Raw genomic sequence first — 15,544 nt, forward strand, 5'->3', positions numbered from 1 at the left:
GTTTCATTTGCTGGGATTTTAAGGAAGTATAAGCTTTGGTATTTTGTATAGAAAGGGGTGTTTTTTCACCGATGTCCACACTTTAATCTTCGTGTTGTTGATGCAAGTAAATAGTTCGCGTAGGAATATGAACCAGATACGCAACCTTGCACATGGTGAAGGCTAGCTTCTACAAATTCATTTTTGTTGTTTTTATGCATATTACCATACATGACTATATGTTTTGGTATAGATTTGTATTTATTCAGATCTGCCACGTGTTGTAACTCTATCTAGAAGAACTCTTGCAGAATTTTTTTTATCTGATCTTCATGTGTGTTGCGTCTTCAACCATCAGAAGTATAGCTGGAACTACTGGGAGATAATGAACAACCACCTGGAATTACGAGCTTAGCTATGTTATATCTGGTATTTTTTTAAAGGAAGGTATGAACTGCGTGGTAAAAAGAATGAGTCCATGGTGTGTCATGTCACCTCTATGGCTCTACCACACACTTACATTAACTTGTATACAAGTTAGCACATTATATTTGTTTTCACGATGCAATCTGAGATACATTATGCTCAACATTTTGTTCTGCTGACTTGTGTGTTAATCTCATCCTGCACACACATCTGAATTGAATGAATGATTGATTTCATTGCTTTAGGCTATTGTTTTGAACTACATGGACAATCTGGAGCTATATCTCTGATGAAGCCATGTTGATATTTATGATTCACAGATTCCAATTCTTCAGAAGAACATTAAGTTATGGCTCATGCGAACTTAATCTAGCAGGTTGCTTTCTTAATATTGAATACTCGAGAGGTATGTCTTTCGTGTAATAGATGAAATGGATTTTCTTTTGTGGTATGATATAATCAGTTTGTTGATGTTGGAATTTGCGTGAAAAAATAAGGTATATGTATCACCTACTATTAAATAAGCATTCATGGATCAAATATAGTGACAATAATTCACAACTCAACTATTCCAATTTGGAAAATGAATGATTGAAAGTGGCACATATGTAACACTTATGGCACTTGCAATATGCCATTGCCAAGCGACACAACCATGGAACATTCTGTCAAGAAAAGAGTGAACTACCATGATACATTTTTTCAACAAAATTTCATTGACAAAGAGGGCATTTTTCATGAAATATTTCCTTACTCATAAAACAGAGGAAATAAATTTGGAGACAATGGGGTGGTGGAGAATGACATGAGTAAACCATTAAAATTTTCTAAGGATACACGTGCATTGCACGTGCAAAGTTACTAGTAATATAAAAAGACTCAAAGAGGCAGATCCAACAAATCCTGGCCATCAAATCAGGTCAATCCAACGACTCAGACTTCTTCAATGGTGAGTGCTCAACACGTTTAGTGTGCAGTTAATATCATATCAAATATTAATGCCAATGCTAATCACATAATTAATACGCAAATAATATCCTACCTAATATTTATGCATAATTAACATATTACCTAATATCAATGTGCATTGCACACACACATTTACTAATATCAACGTGCATTGCAAGTACACATTTACTAGTGGTAGGAAGCATTCGAGACGGTGGCGACTTAGTAGAAGGGCTCCATGTAGAGGACGTCTCCATGTTGCCAAGGTATCGATCGCGTCATGGCCAGAGCGAGCAGTGGTGGATCATGCTGGACGGTCGTCGGTGCTCGTCCGCTCTTTTCTTCTTGTGGGCGCAACATCGTGGACAATTAGTATCTCATCAGATCACGGCCGCGCGCATCATGGAGAATTAACCGTCGCTCCTCGTGAACGGGCAGCCGCTGCTTGCAGATATACTCGCTAACGAGATTCTCCTCGTCCCCGCTCCCAATCAACAACCTCACCACCGTCGTCGGCAAGAGCGATGACGGACATGTAGCTTCGGGATGACGTCTGGCCACCGGTGGAGAGAGCCTGGATGGGTCAATCGCTAGCGGAAAGAGAAGATGCGACGAGGGGCATGGCGAGCTCGGAGATGTCTGGGTCACGCGAGATGAGGACGATGGTTGGGTGGTCGACGCAGGTCGGCAGGTGAGATTAATCGGGATTTAAAAGCTGAGGAGAGGTTATGGGGGGCATGGCGAGATAAGCGGTCCTCTTTGAAAACAGGAGATGGATTTGGAAGCAATCCAGTCGTGAGATTTGCAACGTATCGACGTCCCTCGACCAGTGTGACGAATGCTTCCTATCTATATCTATATCTATATCTGTACCTACTATTAAAGGGAATAGGTATTCTTGGTTTGGCACCGCTTTGTTTCGTCTTGTTTTGATGATTTATTTATGTATGCTATTTTTTGTTTACTCCGTTTACGCACACTACGAACGGAAAGAAAACTGGGACATACGTGCAAACGAAACGCAAAAAACTAAACCAAGCGGGCCGGCCCATCGTATTCCTACCCCTGGGCATGGACGATATTCTTTTTGCATGACCATTGCGTTACCGAGCTGGACCACGGACGGACATTTTTTTCTTCCGGTCAACCGAGCAACACAAAAAATGGTGTTGGGCGTGAGTATCGAACTGCAGATCTCGTGAAACAAACGCCTTAGCAGTAACCAACAGATCTCGTGAAAAGAGCCAAGGCCGTGTGGAAGGAGCTGGGGCTGGAAACATCGATCACGAATGCAGCAGCCCATGAGCGGTCGGGGTCGGTAATCCTGGAGACACTTCTCTGCTCTGAGCTACCAGGAGAGGTAAAACTACCAATTGATAATGGTGTGGAGACAGTTATGGTGACTGGATGGTACTTATGGTGGGATCGTCGGAAGATCAGTCACCAGGAGAAGGTTGGTAGCCCGGTTCGCTCAGCTATGAGCATTCGGGCAATCGTGGCAAACTCTCTGGCTGCAAAGGCAAAGGAGCCCGCGAAACAGATTAGATGGGTGAGACCAGCAAAAGGGGTGATTAAACTAAACGTTGACGCGAGCTATCAAGTGGATGAGGGAGCGGGAGCAACTGGAGCTGTCTTACGAGATAGCTCAGGAGCGTTTATTGCTGCTTCTTGCTCCTTTCGACAATATGCCATGGATGTTCCCTCTATGGAAGCGTTAGCACTATTGGAAGGACTGCGTTTGGCAGAGCATCTGGGTATTTATGCTCTGGTGGTGGAGTCCGACTCACAGGAGATAGTTCAAGCAATGACAGATCCTTCGGAGTACCGAGCCTCGGCTGCGGTGGTAACGGATGATTGCCGACAGGTGTTGAGTTCTTTCGGCAGGGCGACGACTGTACACTGTGCTAGGGAGAGTAATGGGGTTGCGCATTGGCTAGCAAGGACTAGTTATAGAAGGCAGTTAAATGAGGTCTGGCAAGAGCATCCCCCTGATTTCTTAATTCCCTCCCTTGTATCTGATATGATTATTGTGTAATAAAGGTCGCCAAAGTTCAAAAAAAAAACAGTGCGTCCTCACTTTATTTGAAATATATGAGGATCAACCCTCGTCACACCAGCTGGACCTGCTACCTGGGCCACACACCCATATTGGGCCTAGGCCTGCACTCTAGAAGTGCGCCCACACACTAGCGAACAAAAAATTGAATTGTGATCTTACGGTGTTACTTTTGGTGTTAATGCCCGTGAACATTTCGTGTTGAATAGTCCCACCTCGCTACCTTAAATCGATTCTCACCAATTCATATAGATTCATCATCGTTGCCTCGTGTGAGATAATTAAAGAGAAACCGTCACATGCAAGGTGGGTTGGACATTGCACGCTGCATGATACGAATTGTGGGCTAAATAAGGGAATAGGTATTCTTAGTTTGGCACCGCTAAAACAAGCGGTAAGCGGCTAAGGAAATAATAATAATAATAATAATAATAATAATAATAATAATAATAATAATAATAATAGGGTAAGAAGAGGGTTAAGAGAAGAATCCGTGGAGGAGATAAGAGGAGAAATGAACTTAACTTGGATTCAGTCTAGCTAGCGCATAGTCGAATACGGCTTGTCATGATGTACACCACAACCTAATAATAACAAATGGAGGTACTATAACATAATAGGCGATAACCAACTCCAACACTGAGGCACGGTTCTTGATTAATTTTTATAAACACAAATTAGATTTTCATTCAATGTGAGAGTACATTAATTTTCTCTTCCACTGTAATGCACATGCATAGAATAATTTTGATGGACGAAAAAACAGTATAAATTACATATTCATTCAATGGGAGTGCACGTTAATGTTCTCACCCATTGCAAACTCACGGGCATTGATCAAATTTGGTGGACAGAAAAACTTTTTTTCATACCGAAGTATAACTGTGCCATTCATTTTCAAAAGACTTAGGTATATATTAATATTCATATTCTTTCCTGTTGCAAAGCACGGGCATTTGCGCTAGTCAGATATAGGATAGGAAGCGTTTTTTCAAAGAGAAAAGAGACCCAAAGTTCTGCAAAACCGTCAGATGTAGATCTGACGCCCCACCTCTCCCACGTCACCGTCCACCCTTTCCTGCGGCAACGCGCCGACCAAACTACTCGACACAAACCCGTAAAAACACAGGCCGATCTCGGCTCGCCCATCGTGCCGATCTCGGCCTCCCGGCTCTCTCCACTCGCCTCAATCCCCAATGGCCGTCGACACCACCACCGCCGCGCCTTCCCACCCTGAAGGCGACGAAGGCGGTGAAGAGGCAGTGCGGCCGCTCCTCTCCGGCGCGCCCGCTGAGGTGGAGGATGAGGAACTGGACATCAGGTACGCGCCCTATGCGCGCCGTGATGCGTACGGGCCGATGGGCCGCGGGCCGCTCTCTGCGGCGCAGGTGGCACGGTTAGTGCTGGCGGGCGTCGTTCTCCTCCCGCTCCGTCTCGTCGCAGGGGTGCTCCTGGTCGTCGCCTACTACCTCGTGTGCCGTGTGTGTACGCTGTTTGTGGGCGGAGTGGGAGAGGGCCGTCCCCGCCTACAGGGGTTGAGGAGGGAGGCCGTGCTGCGTGCTGGCCGCGTGTTGTCGCGGGCAATGCTGTTCGTGTTCGGGTTCTACTGGATCCCCGTGTCCGATCGAAGCTTCCCCAATGCCGAGGTCAGTACGCGACCTTCCTCTGTCACATTGTAATTTATTTAGCCGATGTGTCCTGGCTGTTTCCCTACGTACAGTACTTGCTAGTGGGTCCCACATTACATGACTATGTCGTGGTTGGCGAACATGGCACTGGTTTGAAAGAGAGAGAATGTTGTGATACCGGGGTGTGCGTGACAGCGTAGGACTACAGATGTTCTGTGGTGCTGTAAGTTGTGGTAACTATGGTGAATCGCATAATGTGTGTGGCTATTTGCTAGGTGAGTACTCGCTACTAATCTGGTAATGTTTGCACTGCAGCATCTCTCATGTTGGCATGAGAACTGTTTTATACCTGCAGTCACGGGCCCATATCAATTGGTTGCCGGTTTTGGTCTCTTTGTGTGTAAGTACATGCAAAATTTGGAACATGCAGTATGCGGTGATAAGCATTAGAATATGCTGCAAATGGACGAATGAATGTTCCTCCGGTAAAAGATAGTGCTTGGACAATTGTGGTTAAACTCCTCCATATGGCTTAAAGATGCTTGTTATAACCTCATATGCAAATTACAGTTTTATTGTGTTGCTAAGAAAAAGAATGTCCCTGCAGTTTGTTCCTGTGTAGATCCATTGGATCAACACTTCATCAAATTGGAAGTTGAATTGGTGTCATATTCCCTACATGTTAAGATCTATTTATGTATTCTAATTAAGCTTTATCGTAACTTGAAATTAGCAAGCATGTCTCAGTGTGAAAGCTAAACTAAATGGTTGCAACATGTCTTGGATTCTTCATGTATGCAGAATGCGGAAGCTTAAATTGGTCATAAGTGTCTCTTTTCTTTAGAACCTCTTGGGTGGTATGTTAGTTTTGTTGGAAAAAATTGTACATAAAAAAATGCCAATTGTTTCCTGCGATCTTCTTCATGTACTGTCTTGTACAAGCATTGTATATCACCTCTCTTGTGTTATTGTGACCCATGATTAGGGGCAGGGGTGAGCAGGGGCAAGCCGCCCTGGGTCTCCTGATGCTAATAAGGGTACCACCCCCCTCCCTCTACTAAAATTGGTTTGGTTTTTAACTCGGGGAGTAGCCGGGGTCTCCTTACATAGATTGAGAGACCCCTGAACTAATCTAATCCATACGGGATAGAAACTCTATCTTTGGAAATTTTAATAGAAAGGCAGGGAGGCAGTGCGACCCTAGCTGTGCTGCCGACTGGCCTGGCGCTACATAGCGGTGGTCCCACAGCTTATACTGCTGCCCCCACATGACATGTGTCCATGCGACCGAACTATAATTTTGCTTCCTGGTTCCCGTGTCATGTTAGTATAATATTTTGTTCAGGATGTACCTAAAGATCACTATGAAGAACTGGAAAGACCAGGGGCGATTGTATCTAATCATGTGTCATATGTGGACATTCTTTATCATATGTCAGCTTCTTCTCCGAGTTTTGTTGCTAAGGTACCAAAGACAATGTTATTCATGTTGATACAGTGACTTCCCTGCAAAATTATTTTTGCACAATTACTTATAATTGTATGAACTTACATCTTCTTCAATCTAAATGCCTTGTTCGTGCTTAATTATTCTTTGTAGAACTCAGTGTCCAAGTTGCCGTTGATTGGTCTCATAAGGTAACTTAATTTTTTCTTATTAGTGTTTGTAGGAAGTGCCTTATTAAGACAATATGTGAAAAGATAGCCTTAATTGTTATATTCATTTCACTTTAAAAGTTTTTGTGAGCTTAACATTTTCTATTTATGTCAATCTTGCATATAATATATTGAGGGTATTTCTCTCTCGATTGCAGCAAATGTCTTGGGTGCATTTTTGTTCAACGAGAATCCAAATGTTCAGATTCTAAAGGTGTCTCAGGTATGTATTGACATGCATTCATTGATGTCATTTTGCAATCTTACTTGTTATTCTCAGTGTTCAAAAAATGTCCATTACCAAAATGCTTATTTTTGGCACTGATTCAAATATGCCATTGATTTTTATTACAACAACAGCAACGACTAAGCCTTTAGTCCCAAACAAGTTGAGGTAGGCTAGAGCTGAAACCCATAAGATCTCGAAACCAACTCATGGTTCTGGCACGTGGACACTGGCGGAGCCTCTTGGAGGCCATTGGGGGGGGGGGGGCATGAGCCCCACTTCCAAAATTGAAAAACTAATTTAGTACTAAGCGTTTCAGCCCAGCCCAGTATACACCCCTCCCTCCTAGGCCCCAGCCCAATGAACCGACAACCTCTCCCACAACTGATGCACGCTCGTCTCTCCTCCTTCTCCTTTCCCCAAATCGACAGGAAATTTTCTCTATCCTCCAAATCGCCATGGATGGCGCGCCGTCTTGGCTTGACTGGCAACCGTCGCTTACCAGTCATCACTGCTGCCAGCCGCCGCTTACCAGTCACCACTGCTGCCGTCCGCCGCCGTCCGCCGACCTGACACTCGGGTTGGCGGTTGCCAACTATCTCCACCCTCTGCCCCTCCGGGCTGCTGCGCCGAGCGCCGGCTGCCTGCTGCCCCTTCTCCTTCTTGGTGTCGGGCGCTGGCTGCTGGCTGGTGTGCTCCATAGTCGCCTTTTGGCCAGTCCACTGCATTCTACTGTTATGGCTATAGAGCACTTCTTTTGGTCAGTCGCTATGGAGCACTCGATAATAGTAATTGTCCACAATACCAGGTATGTTGGTGTTACCATTTATCGGTGTGAACAAGCTATATAGATAGATGTATATAAGCTGTATATTTTGTTCCAGTTTATGTTGTGAGGCTGTGAGTGCGTATTTTGCTTTTAGCCCCCCCCCCCCCCCCCCCCCCGTTGCTCATCAGTTGTCACGCTCCGCCACTGCACGTCGATAGCTAACTTCCACGCACCCCTGTCCATGGCTAGTTCTTTGATGATATTCCAGTCCTTCAGATCTCTCTTTACGGACTCCTTATTTTCTTTGTTCTGCGGGGAAGATTCTTTCCAACATGGCATTATTTTGTTAATAGTTAGGGTTCAATATGTCTTGTAGCTTTCTTCGCTTTTGACTGAACTGTTCATACTATGTGTAGGTGCTGTAACTGAAAGGCTCCATGAGGTTTCACAAGACGAGAATTCCCCTATGATCTTACTCTTTCCTGGTTAGTGTACACTCATTTTTATGTATAGTGGTTGCTCATTTATATGTGATTACTCATTATTGTTTATCAACATATTAGTCGGACGCTGATTTTTCAAACATGAATCCACGAGGGCCCATTATGAATAGTAAAATAGGAAAAATACTAGAAAAAATAATTAATTCTGTTTTGTTTTGTAACATACATGGTCGAATTCCACTCAAGTGTGAAGTTTCGCGAAGAAATGACATCCGTGGTATTTTAGAATCATGTTCACCTTTGTATTTTTGAATCCTTTATTATGTAATCATCCTATGTCTCGTCTTAACTTAGAACTATTTGAGTATATTATGATGAAAATATGCTTGATTATGTTAGCAACCTAACAGTGGGTCACCCGAGCTATTACCTCTCTCACGGATTCAATGGCGATTTAGGTACAAATCTGAGGATACATGAATTGGGGGGAAAAGAAGGAAGAAGAACAGCAGCCGCCGCCGCCGGTTTGTTGGTCCACTGGATGAGAAGAGCGTTACCTTCTCCCTAGTACTTGTAGTCTGTAGTGCTTGATGGTCTCCCGATGGGCCAGGCCCATGTATCGGTCCTGGGGCAAGCCCACGTATCAGTCAGGGTAGGGCTCCTGACATCCCTCCCTTCTTGAATTCGGCTTGACCCCAAGCCGACACCACCCAGAACCGCCCGGATCCCATTGCAATTGATGATGCTTGATTTGGTTGTAGTCACGACCGGAGCCAGAGTGGACTTCAACGAAGTAGTAACAGTGGTTGTGGCCGATGGGAGCCCCACCGAAGAAAGCGTTGAGGAAGTAGTCATTTTCAGCACAGTCGTGGTCGAAGCCGAGAAAGTAGTATTCATGGTCGACAGAGCCTTGCGCGAAGACAGCGGCGATGGTGATGACACCCCTCCCTTCTTGAAGATGGTCCTGATTGTAGCATGTAGAGGGTGCCATACAGCTCATGTCCTGTGCTCTCTTGCTGACTACCAACACCATTGGAATCTTTGGCGATGGAAGACCAGAAGCTAGCATGGTGGGATCCAGCGACTTGTATTTCGTCGGCAGGGTAGTCGACCCAAACAACAACCGGAGCCTTGGTAAGATCAAAGGAGCAATCACAGAATAAAGAGTACCATCTTGGATCTCCCTCACTTACAGCATGTATGTGCTCATGTCTGCATGCCTTGGTAAGATCAAAGGAGCAATCACAGCATCTTGGATCTCCCTCACTTGCAGCATGTATGTGCTCATGTCTGCATGCGTCTGCATCAAGTTCAGGAAATGACAAATGTTGCCTCCCCAACCAAAAACCAATGGATGTATGAAGAAACCCAGGAGCAGCCGAACTAGTACACCCCAGTACTCGCAGTTTATACACGTTTAGAGCTGTGAGAAGGGCCATATTGACATTGCAGCGAGACTGCCAACTCCTCTGACCAAGTATATTCTCATTAGTTCCAGCAGCAGAAGGCCATAACTTCACACATTCATCAAAGTAATGCTGATGACTGGAGTTCCCAGAGGCATTGACTGCACTTGTATTCCTAAATGCTGCCATTTTTCCAACAAGGAACTCTGTATATGGAAATAAAGGCCAGTCAAACAGCAACATCAGCAGTGTCCTACTAGTGCTCATGTATACATGATTCACTCCGAATTCAGCATCTTCCCGTGAGTGCCCTATGCAGCAAGGATAAAATTGTATGCCATTGTAGTTCACTAGCTCCCTGTGAATTGCTTCTGGTCCAAAACAGGTAAGATAACTTGGTGTAGAAAGTGTTCCGAGACTCGATGTTTCCTGCACCACCATTTGGCTGCAACATTTTTGACTTAAGTGTTTAAATTCAGATGTTGCCTGATCCAGTAGACACCAAGACTGCCACTGTGTACCATATTGTTCAGAACTGCATTCTAGAGCAAAACAACCACTGCTTTGAAATTTTTCTTGGCTAAAAAATTGCCACTGCATGGATATGTTCATGGTCTGCATTGTGCCCTTCAATTTGTCAGGCCTAGGAAATTTACATGCAGTAGTATGCTCGAAATAGGTAAGCGGCCATTGTTCAAAGATGGTAGCTAGAGCAGAAAGTAATGACTCAAACTGTGTTAACTGAAGGCCAATACTGATCGAGAGATCCGTGTTCCAAGCACCCCAGTTCTTCACACTCCTAAACAAATGCACAGCCATGGTACCCCGAGCGAATTTACGCGGTTCAGGAGCCAGACAAGAATGATGCTCTATGAAGTATCCACTGAGATTGTACCACCGTTGCCATGTATTGTACACAAAATCTCCAATATGAAATAGTTTCTTCGGAGTAGGATTGCTAGTCAAGCCAATGCCACACACTTGGACAGACAAAACGGATGTGCCCTGAACGACCATGTACGAAGGTCATGAACAGAAGTAGTCACCGAGAAGTTCCAATGGGCAACAGTAGAACGACATACCTCTGCTGGCACACCGATTGCAAATGACGGCCACGGAATGGGTCGAGTTTCCATTTCATCTGCAATAAGAGCTTTCCAAAATGATGGCCACGGCATGGGCCGCAGCAGCAGCCCCCTGGTGCCTTGTGTGCGGCGAGCCGTCCAAATCATGGTTCAGGAATGGCTGCTTTGAATCGACAGCTGAGAATATCAGAGGAGATGGAGTGGTAAGGAGCTCGTCCTCCATGGCCAGGAGCGCCCACAGGTTAGAATCACCATTGCTAGCAGCGTGCATGAAGTCGGTGACGAGCACAGGTGTGGTTGCTGGGAGTAGAGGTGCCGTCATGACTAGCGACGCGAGCGACAATGTGACAGTGACTTGGTTCAGGCACACTGTCGAACAGGTCACAGGCGTCGTGGCGATGCAGTCAAGGGACGCATGGTGGGTAATCTCTAGGATCTCCTGGACCTTGATGGTTGAGGAGAAGAAGCTGGGGAGGACGGCAAGCTTGGTGGAGACTTCTGGAGAAGACGCCACCAATGGAGGTGCGGGAGTGGTGAACTTGCCGCCGATGGTGATGTTGACGGCCTGGGTTGCCGTTGCCACCACCTGGTTCTCCTCCTGGATTTCCACTCCGTTCGTTCGAAGGGTGGCTGTGGTGTTGTTGGTGCTGATCGCAGGATTGGGGTTGAATGCGGTGGTGGTGTCATGGACCTCCTCGGCGATGGTGGGTGGAGCAGCCGTGGTTGCGCGGTCGGTGTGAGACATGACCAGGGCAGAGGTTGAGGTAGCCGAAGCAGTAGCAGGGGAGGCAGCCTGATCGATACTCGAGGTAGCCTCGGCCGGACCGGCCGCACGTGCAGCCGCAAACTCGGACATGATACTATCCAGCTGCGCCAATAGCAGGCCGAGAAACACATCATCTGCTCATCTGCGGTCATGGCATCCCACTCTGGTGGATAGACGAGGGAACGAGGAGCCTGCTCCGGATCGGACATGGTGCTGTCGCCGGTGAAAATTGGGGAATCGGGGGATATGGTGGTGGTGAAAAAATTTGAGGGAATGTTTACTGGCTCTGAGTACCAGATGTTAGCAACCTACCAGTGGTTCACCCGAGCTATTACCTCTCTCACGGATTCAATGGTGATTTAGGTACAAATCTGAGGATACATGAATTGGGGGAAAAGAAGGAAGAGGAAGTAGCTGCAGCCGCCGGTTCGTTGATCCACTGGATGAGCAGAGCGTTGCCTTCTCCCTAGTACTTGTAGTCTGTAGTGCTTGATGGTGTCCCGATGGGCCAGGCCCATGTACCGGTCCCGTGGCAAGCCCACATACCAGTCAGGGGAGGGCTCCTGACAGATTACGAGCTATAAGTTCTTGTCCATTGCTTCATTGTGCTCTTTCAGTTTTCAACCTCAACTTTGTCATGTTTGTAGCTCTAAAAATATGTCTTTCCTTTGTTTATAGTCCTGTTTTTTCTTCTTTCCTTAGAGGGTACTACTACGAATGAGGATGTTTTCAGCCTCAAATTTGTTACGTTTGTAGCTTTAAAAACATGTCTTCTGTTTGTTTATAGTTCTGTTTTTCATCTTTTGTCAGAGGGTACTACTACGAATGGGGATTACCTTCTCCCATTTAAGACAGGAGCCTTTCTTGCAAGGGCACCATTGCAACCTGTAATTTTGAGATATCCTTACAGGAGATTTAGTCCAGCCTGGGACTCCATGGATGGGGTAAGCATCAATTACAGATCAGCATTTAATGGTAGTATATGAACTTGCAAGTAGGCGCGTATGCATGAGCAATGTGTGGGAACCTTCTATGTAGATTTTGTACGGCTTATTAATAATCGCAAAAAGAAAGAGTAGCATTTTGTCCCATGTAGGATCTTGCAGTGATTAGTTTTTCTCAAACTTCTTACACCTTTATTTTCCATGTTCAGCAAAGTATCATCTTCCATGTTGAAACAAGGCTGCTACTTTGTTACTCTAAAATTTCTCTAATTTGATAAATTGATAATCGTATGCTGCAAGATGGATACATCGACATGTCTAGAAAGATACTCTTACTTCATATTGTGCATGACATAGCAATGGTTAGTGTTTTTTTATCTTTGTACGCAAGAGCCCTACAATTATTTATGGTTACTATACTTACCAGAAGTATGTGGCATGTGAACTGGTAAACTCTGTTTCGGGTATATTTTATGTGGTGCGTGCATTTATATCTTCTATACTAACATATAATATAGTCTCTCGTCTTGATTAGTTTAATTTCTGAAACAAAAATGGCATTTTGTCTCATCCCAACTTGCAGGCACGTCATGTGTTTTTGCTCCTCTGTCAATTTGCAAATTACATAGAGGTGGTTCGCTTGCCTGTATACTATCCTTCTGAGCAAGAAAAGCAGGATCCTAGAGTCTATGCCAACAACGTCAGAAAATTGCTTGCGACTGAGGTATTCTTCATATTCCCTTAGCTTTAACATGCTTATATGTTCATTTAATTATCTACCGTGGTGTATGAACCTCGTTCAGGATTGTCACCATAAAACAAACCTTTTCCTGCAGGGTAATTTAGTTCTGTCTAATCTTGGGCTGGCTGAAAAGCGTGTGTATCATGCGGCACTTAATGGTAATAGTCCTCGTGCTCTGCATCAGAAAGATGATTGAAAGCCCTTGCATCACTCTCTGTACACTATCTGTTGAGGTGATTGTAAGAATGTATGCCAACTTTAGCTGATCATGTGATTCATGGTTTCTCTGTTTGAGGAGTATGTTGATTGATGAAAACATTATACCTATTTTGAGATGAATTCCCTCCTTATACTACATTGTATAGAAACCATTAAACATTATAGTTCAATAATAATGTCTGGCATAATTGTTTTGCTTGTTCAATCATTGCGTTTTGGCTTCTTGGTTTCCCTGCTTTTGGCCCTTTCAAGAGCCACCACTTGCTTCCATAACTGAATCATCAATTATATTTTTTTCGGGGGAACTGAATCATCTACTTGGTCTTCCCTGCAGGACTGTTGTGTCAAAGCTAATTTGGATACACATGATGATAGTTTTACCTTTTGTCTTTGTACATCGTGAATTAAATTTCTCAGTGAGGTCAGACACCATGTACATGTGTGCGCCTTTGAAACAAACCTGAGTTAGGTCTTTGGGCCAGAAGAAATAGAGATAGACGGGTAAAAGTTGAAAACTAACCTCTGTTTATTTGATTCGGCATGTGATTTGTTTCATATCCACTAATGCGGCGTCCTAATTGAACTTCTGCCAGTGTGTATCAAATATTAGTCCTAAATGGGAACTTCTGCCACTGTGTATCAGATACTAGGCCTAATCGAACTTCTGCTTAGCTCAGTTGGTTATTCTTTTGATATTATTGTTCTATTTACAATAGAAGTCCCTCGTCAATGGAAAACATTTAGCGAATGTATGTTTGCTTTTTGCACTAGATCCTCAGTTTTGAACAATATCCCAGGAAAGCAGGAACCTAAACCCTCGACTGGATTATAAGTATTGCGAAATTAACCTTAAAGTTTTCGCCATGACAATTTCCCCAGCTATGTTGTGGCGTCTCAAAGATCAACTTTTAGGGTTGGCCTGAGGAACATGCACGACAAGCGACCCCAAAAAACCATGCATTATTGAGGTTTGGATGCAAGCGGGGATCAAGATGGTAGCGGCATTTCCTAAACGGCGCCCGTTGCGCCCGATACAGGCATCGGCGCAAACGGGCGCACATCCCCCGCGCCGCCCTGGGCCGGCCTGTTTCCTTTTTTTTTCCTATTGAAATAGAGCAAAAATTAACGTACGCTAGCGAGGGATCGAAACACTGGATCGCCTGATTGATTGAAAGTCGAGACAGCTAACCACCACGATAACAACGCGCCTATGCCCACAACCTTCTTTCTTTAGTTTTTAATCTTTATCTAGGTCGTTCGCTAGTTAGTTTCTAGGCGTTTTTTTTCTTGTTCCTTTTTCATGTTTCTTTTCTCATTTCCTTTTCTTTTTTTCTTTACTTAAATGTGTGAACTTTTTTTCAATTTCGATGACCTTTTTTCGAATTCAATGAACGTTTATCAAAATCGATGAACTTTTTTTGAAATCAATGAAAAAATTTCAAATCCGTGAACCTTTCCCAAATCTGATGAACTTTTTCCAATTCCGATGAACTTTTTTCAAATCCGATGAACATTTTTTCCCAAATTCCATGAATGTTTTTCCAAATTGATGAACTTTTTCCAAAATCGATGAACCTTTTTCGAAATCAATGAACATTTTTCAAATCCGTGAACCTTTTCCAAATATGATGAACTTTTTCCAATTCCGATGAACTTTTTTCAAATCTGATGAACTTTTTTCAAATCCGATGAACATTTTTTCCCAAATTCCATGAACATTTTTCCAAATCGATGAACTTTTTCCAAAATCAATGAACTTTTTTCAAAACCGATGAACATGTTTTTCAAAATCGATGATTTTTCTAAAAAAATTGTGAACATTTAAAAAAATGGTGAACTAGTTTTCAAAATCGATGAACTTATTTTTCAAAATCAATGAACTTTTCAACTATTTTTTTCTTCAGATTTTACGTTAATGTTTTCACTAAATAAAGGTTAACTAGCACTTTTTCCTAGCTACATAACAACAGAGCGTGTTTAGTTTACTGGTTCTCGCGTCAGGCCCTCCCTTGAGATGTAACACCATGTTCCTGCGTAGGGTGGTTGTATTGCTCCAGTGCACATGGGTGATAGTGCACATGGGCGATGGTGAGCACACGAGTGATTGCCGTAAAAAAAAAGCACACGAGTGATGGCGAAGATCGCTAGAGAGATACTCCCTTCGTTCGAAAATACTTGTCATCAAAATAAATAAAAGGAGATGTATCTAGATATATATATTAGTTCTAGATACATCATTTTTTATCCATTT

The 15,544-nt window shown here is 44.0% G+C and overlaps 1 protein-coding gene across 5 annotated transcripts; it reads left to right on the forward strand.

Annotated features, from left to right (window-relative positions):
- The first annotated feature begins 4,496 nt into the window (after positions 1-4,496).
- Positions 4,497-13,935, forward strand: LOC123061243 (lysophospholipid acyltransferase LPEAT1). Of its 5 annotated transcripts, none has more exons than XM_044484245.1 (10): positions 4,497-5,055; positions 6,383-6,502; positions 6,638-6,675; positions 6,852-6,916; positions 8,105-8,173; positions 8,590-8,655; positions 12,199-12,332; positions 12,916-13,056; positions 13,169-13,307; positions 13,628-13,935. In XM_044484245.1, the coding sequence occupies exons 1-9, from the start codon at positions 4,606-4,608 to the stop codon at positions 13,268-13,270; spliced, it is 1,185 nt and encodes a 394-aa protein (XP_044340180.1). In that variant the 5' UTR covers positions 4,497-4,605; the 3' UTR covers positions 13,271-13,307; positions 13,628-13,935. The 5 variants fall into 5 exon arrangements, with proteins under 5 accessions (XP_044340180.1, XP_044340181.1, XP_044340179.1 ...); XM_044484246.1 differs by having other exon boundaries at positions 13,169-13,232; XM_044484244.1 differs by lacking the exon at positions 13,628-13,935 and having other exon boundaries at positions 4,499-5,055; positions 13,169-13,498.
- Positions 13,936-15,544: the final 1,609 nt, after the last annotated feature.

Source organism: Triticum aestivum, chromosome 3A, assembly GCF_018294505.1.
Source record: "Triticum aestivum cultivar Chinese Spring chromosome 3A, IWGSC CS RefSeq v2.1, whole genome shotgun sequence".
NCBI classification, from domain to species: Eukaryota; Viridiplantae; Streptophyta; class Magnoliopsida; order Poales; family Poaceae; genus Triticum; species Triticum aestivum.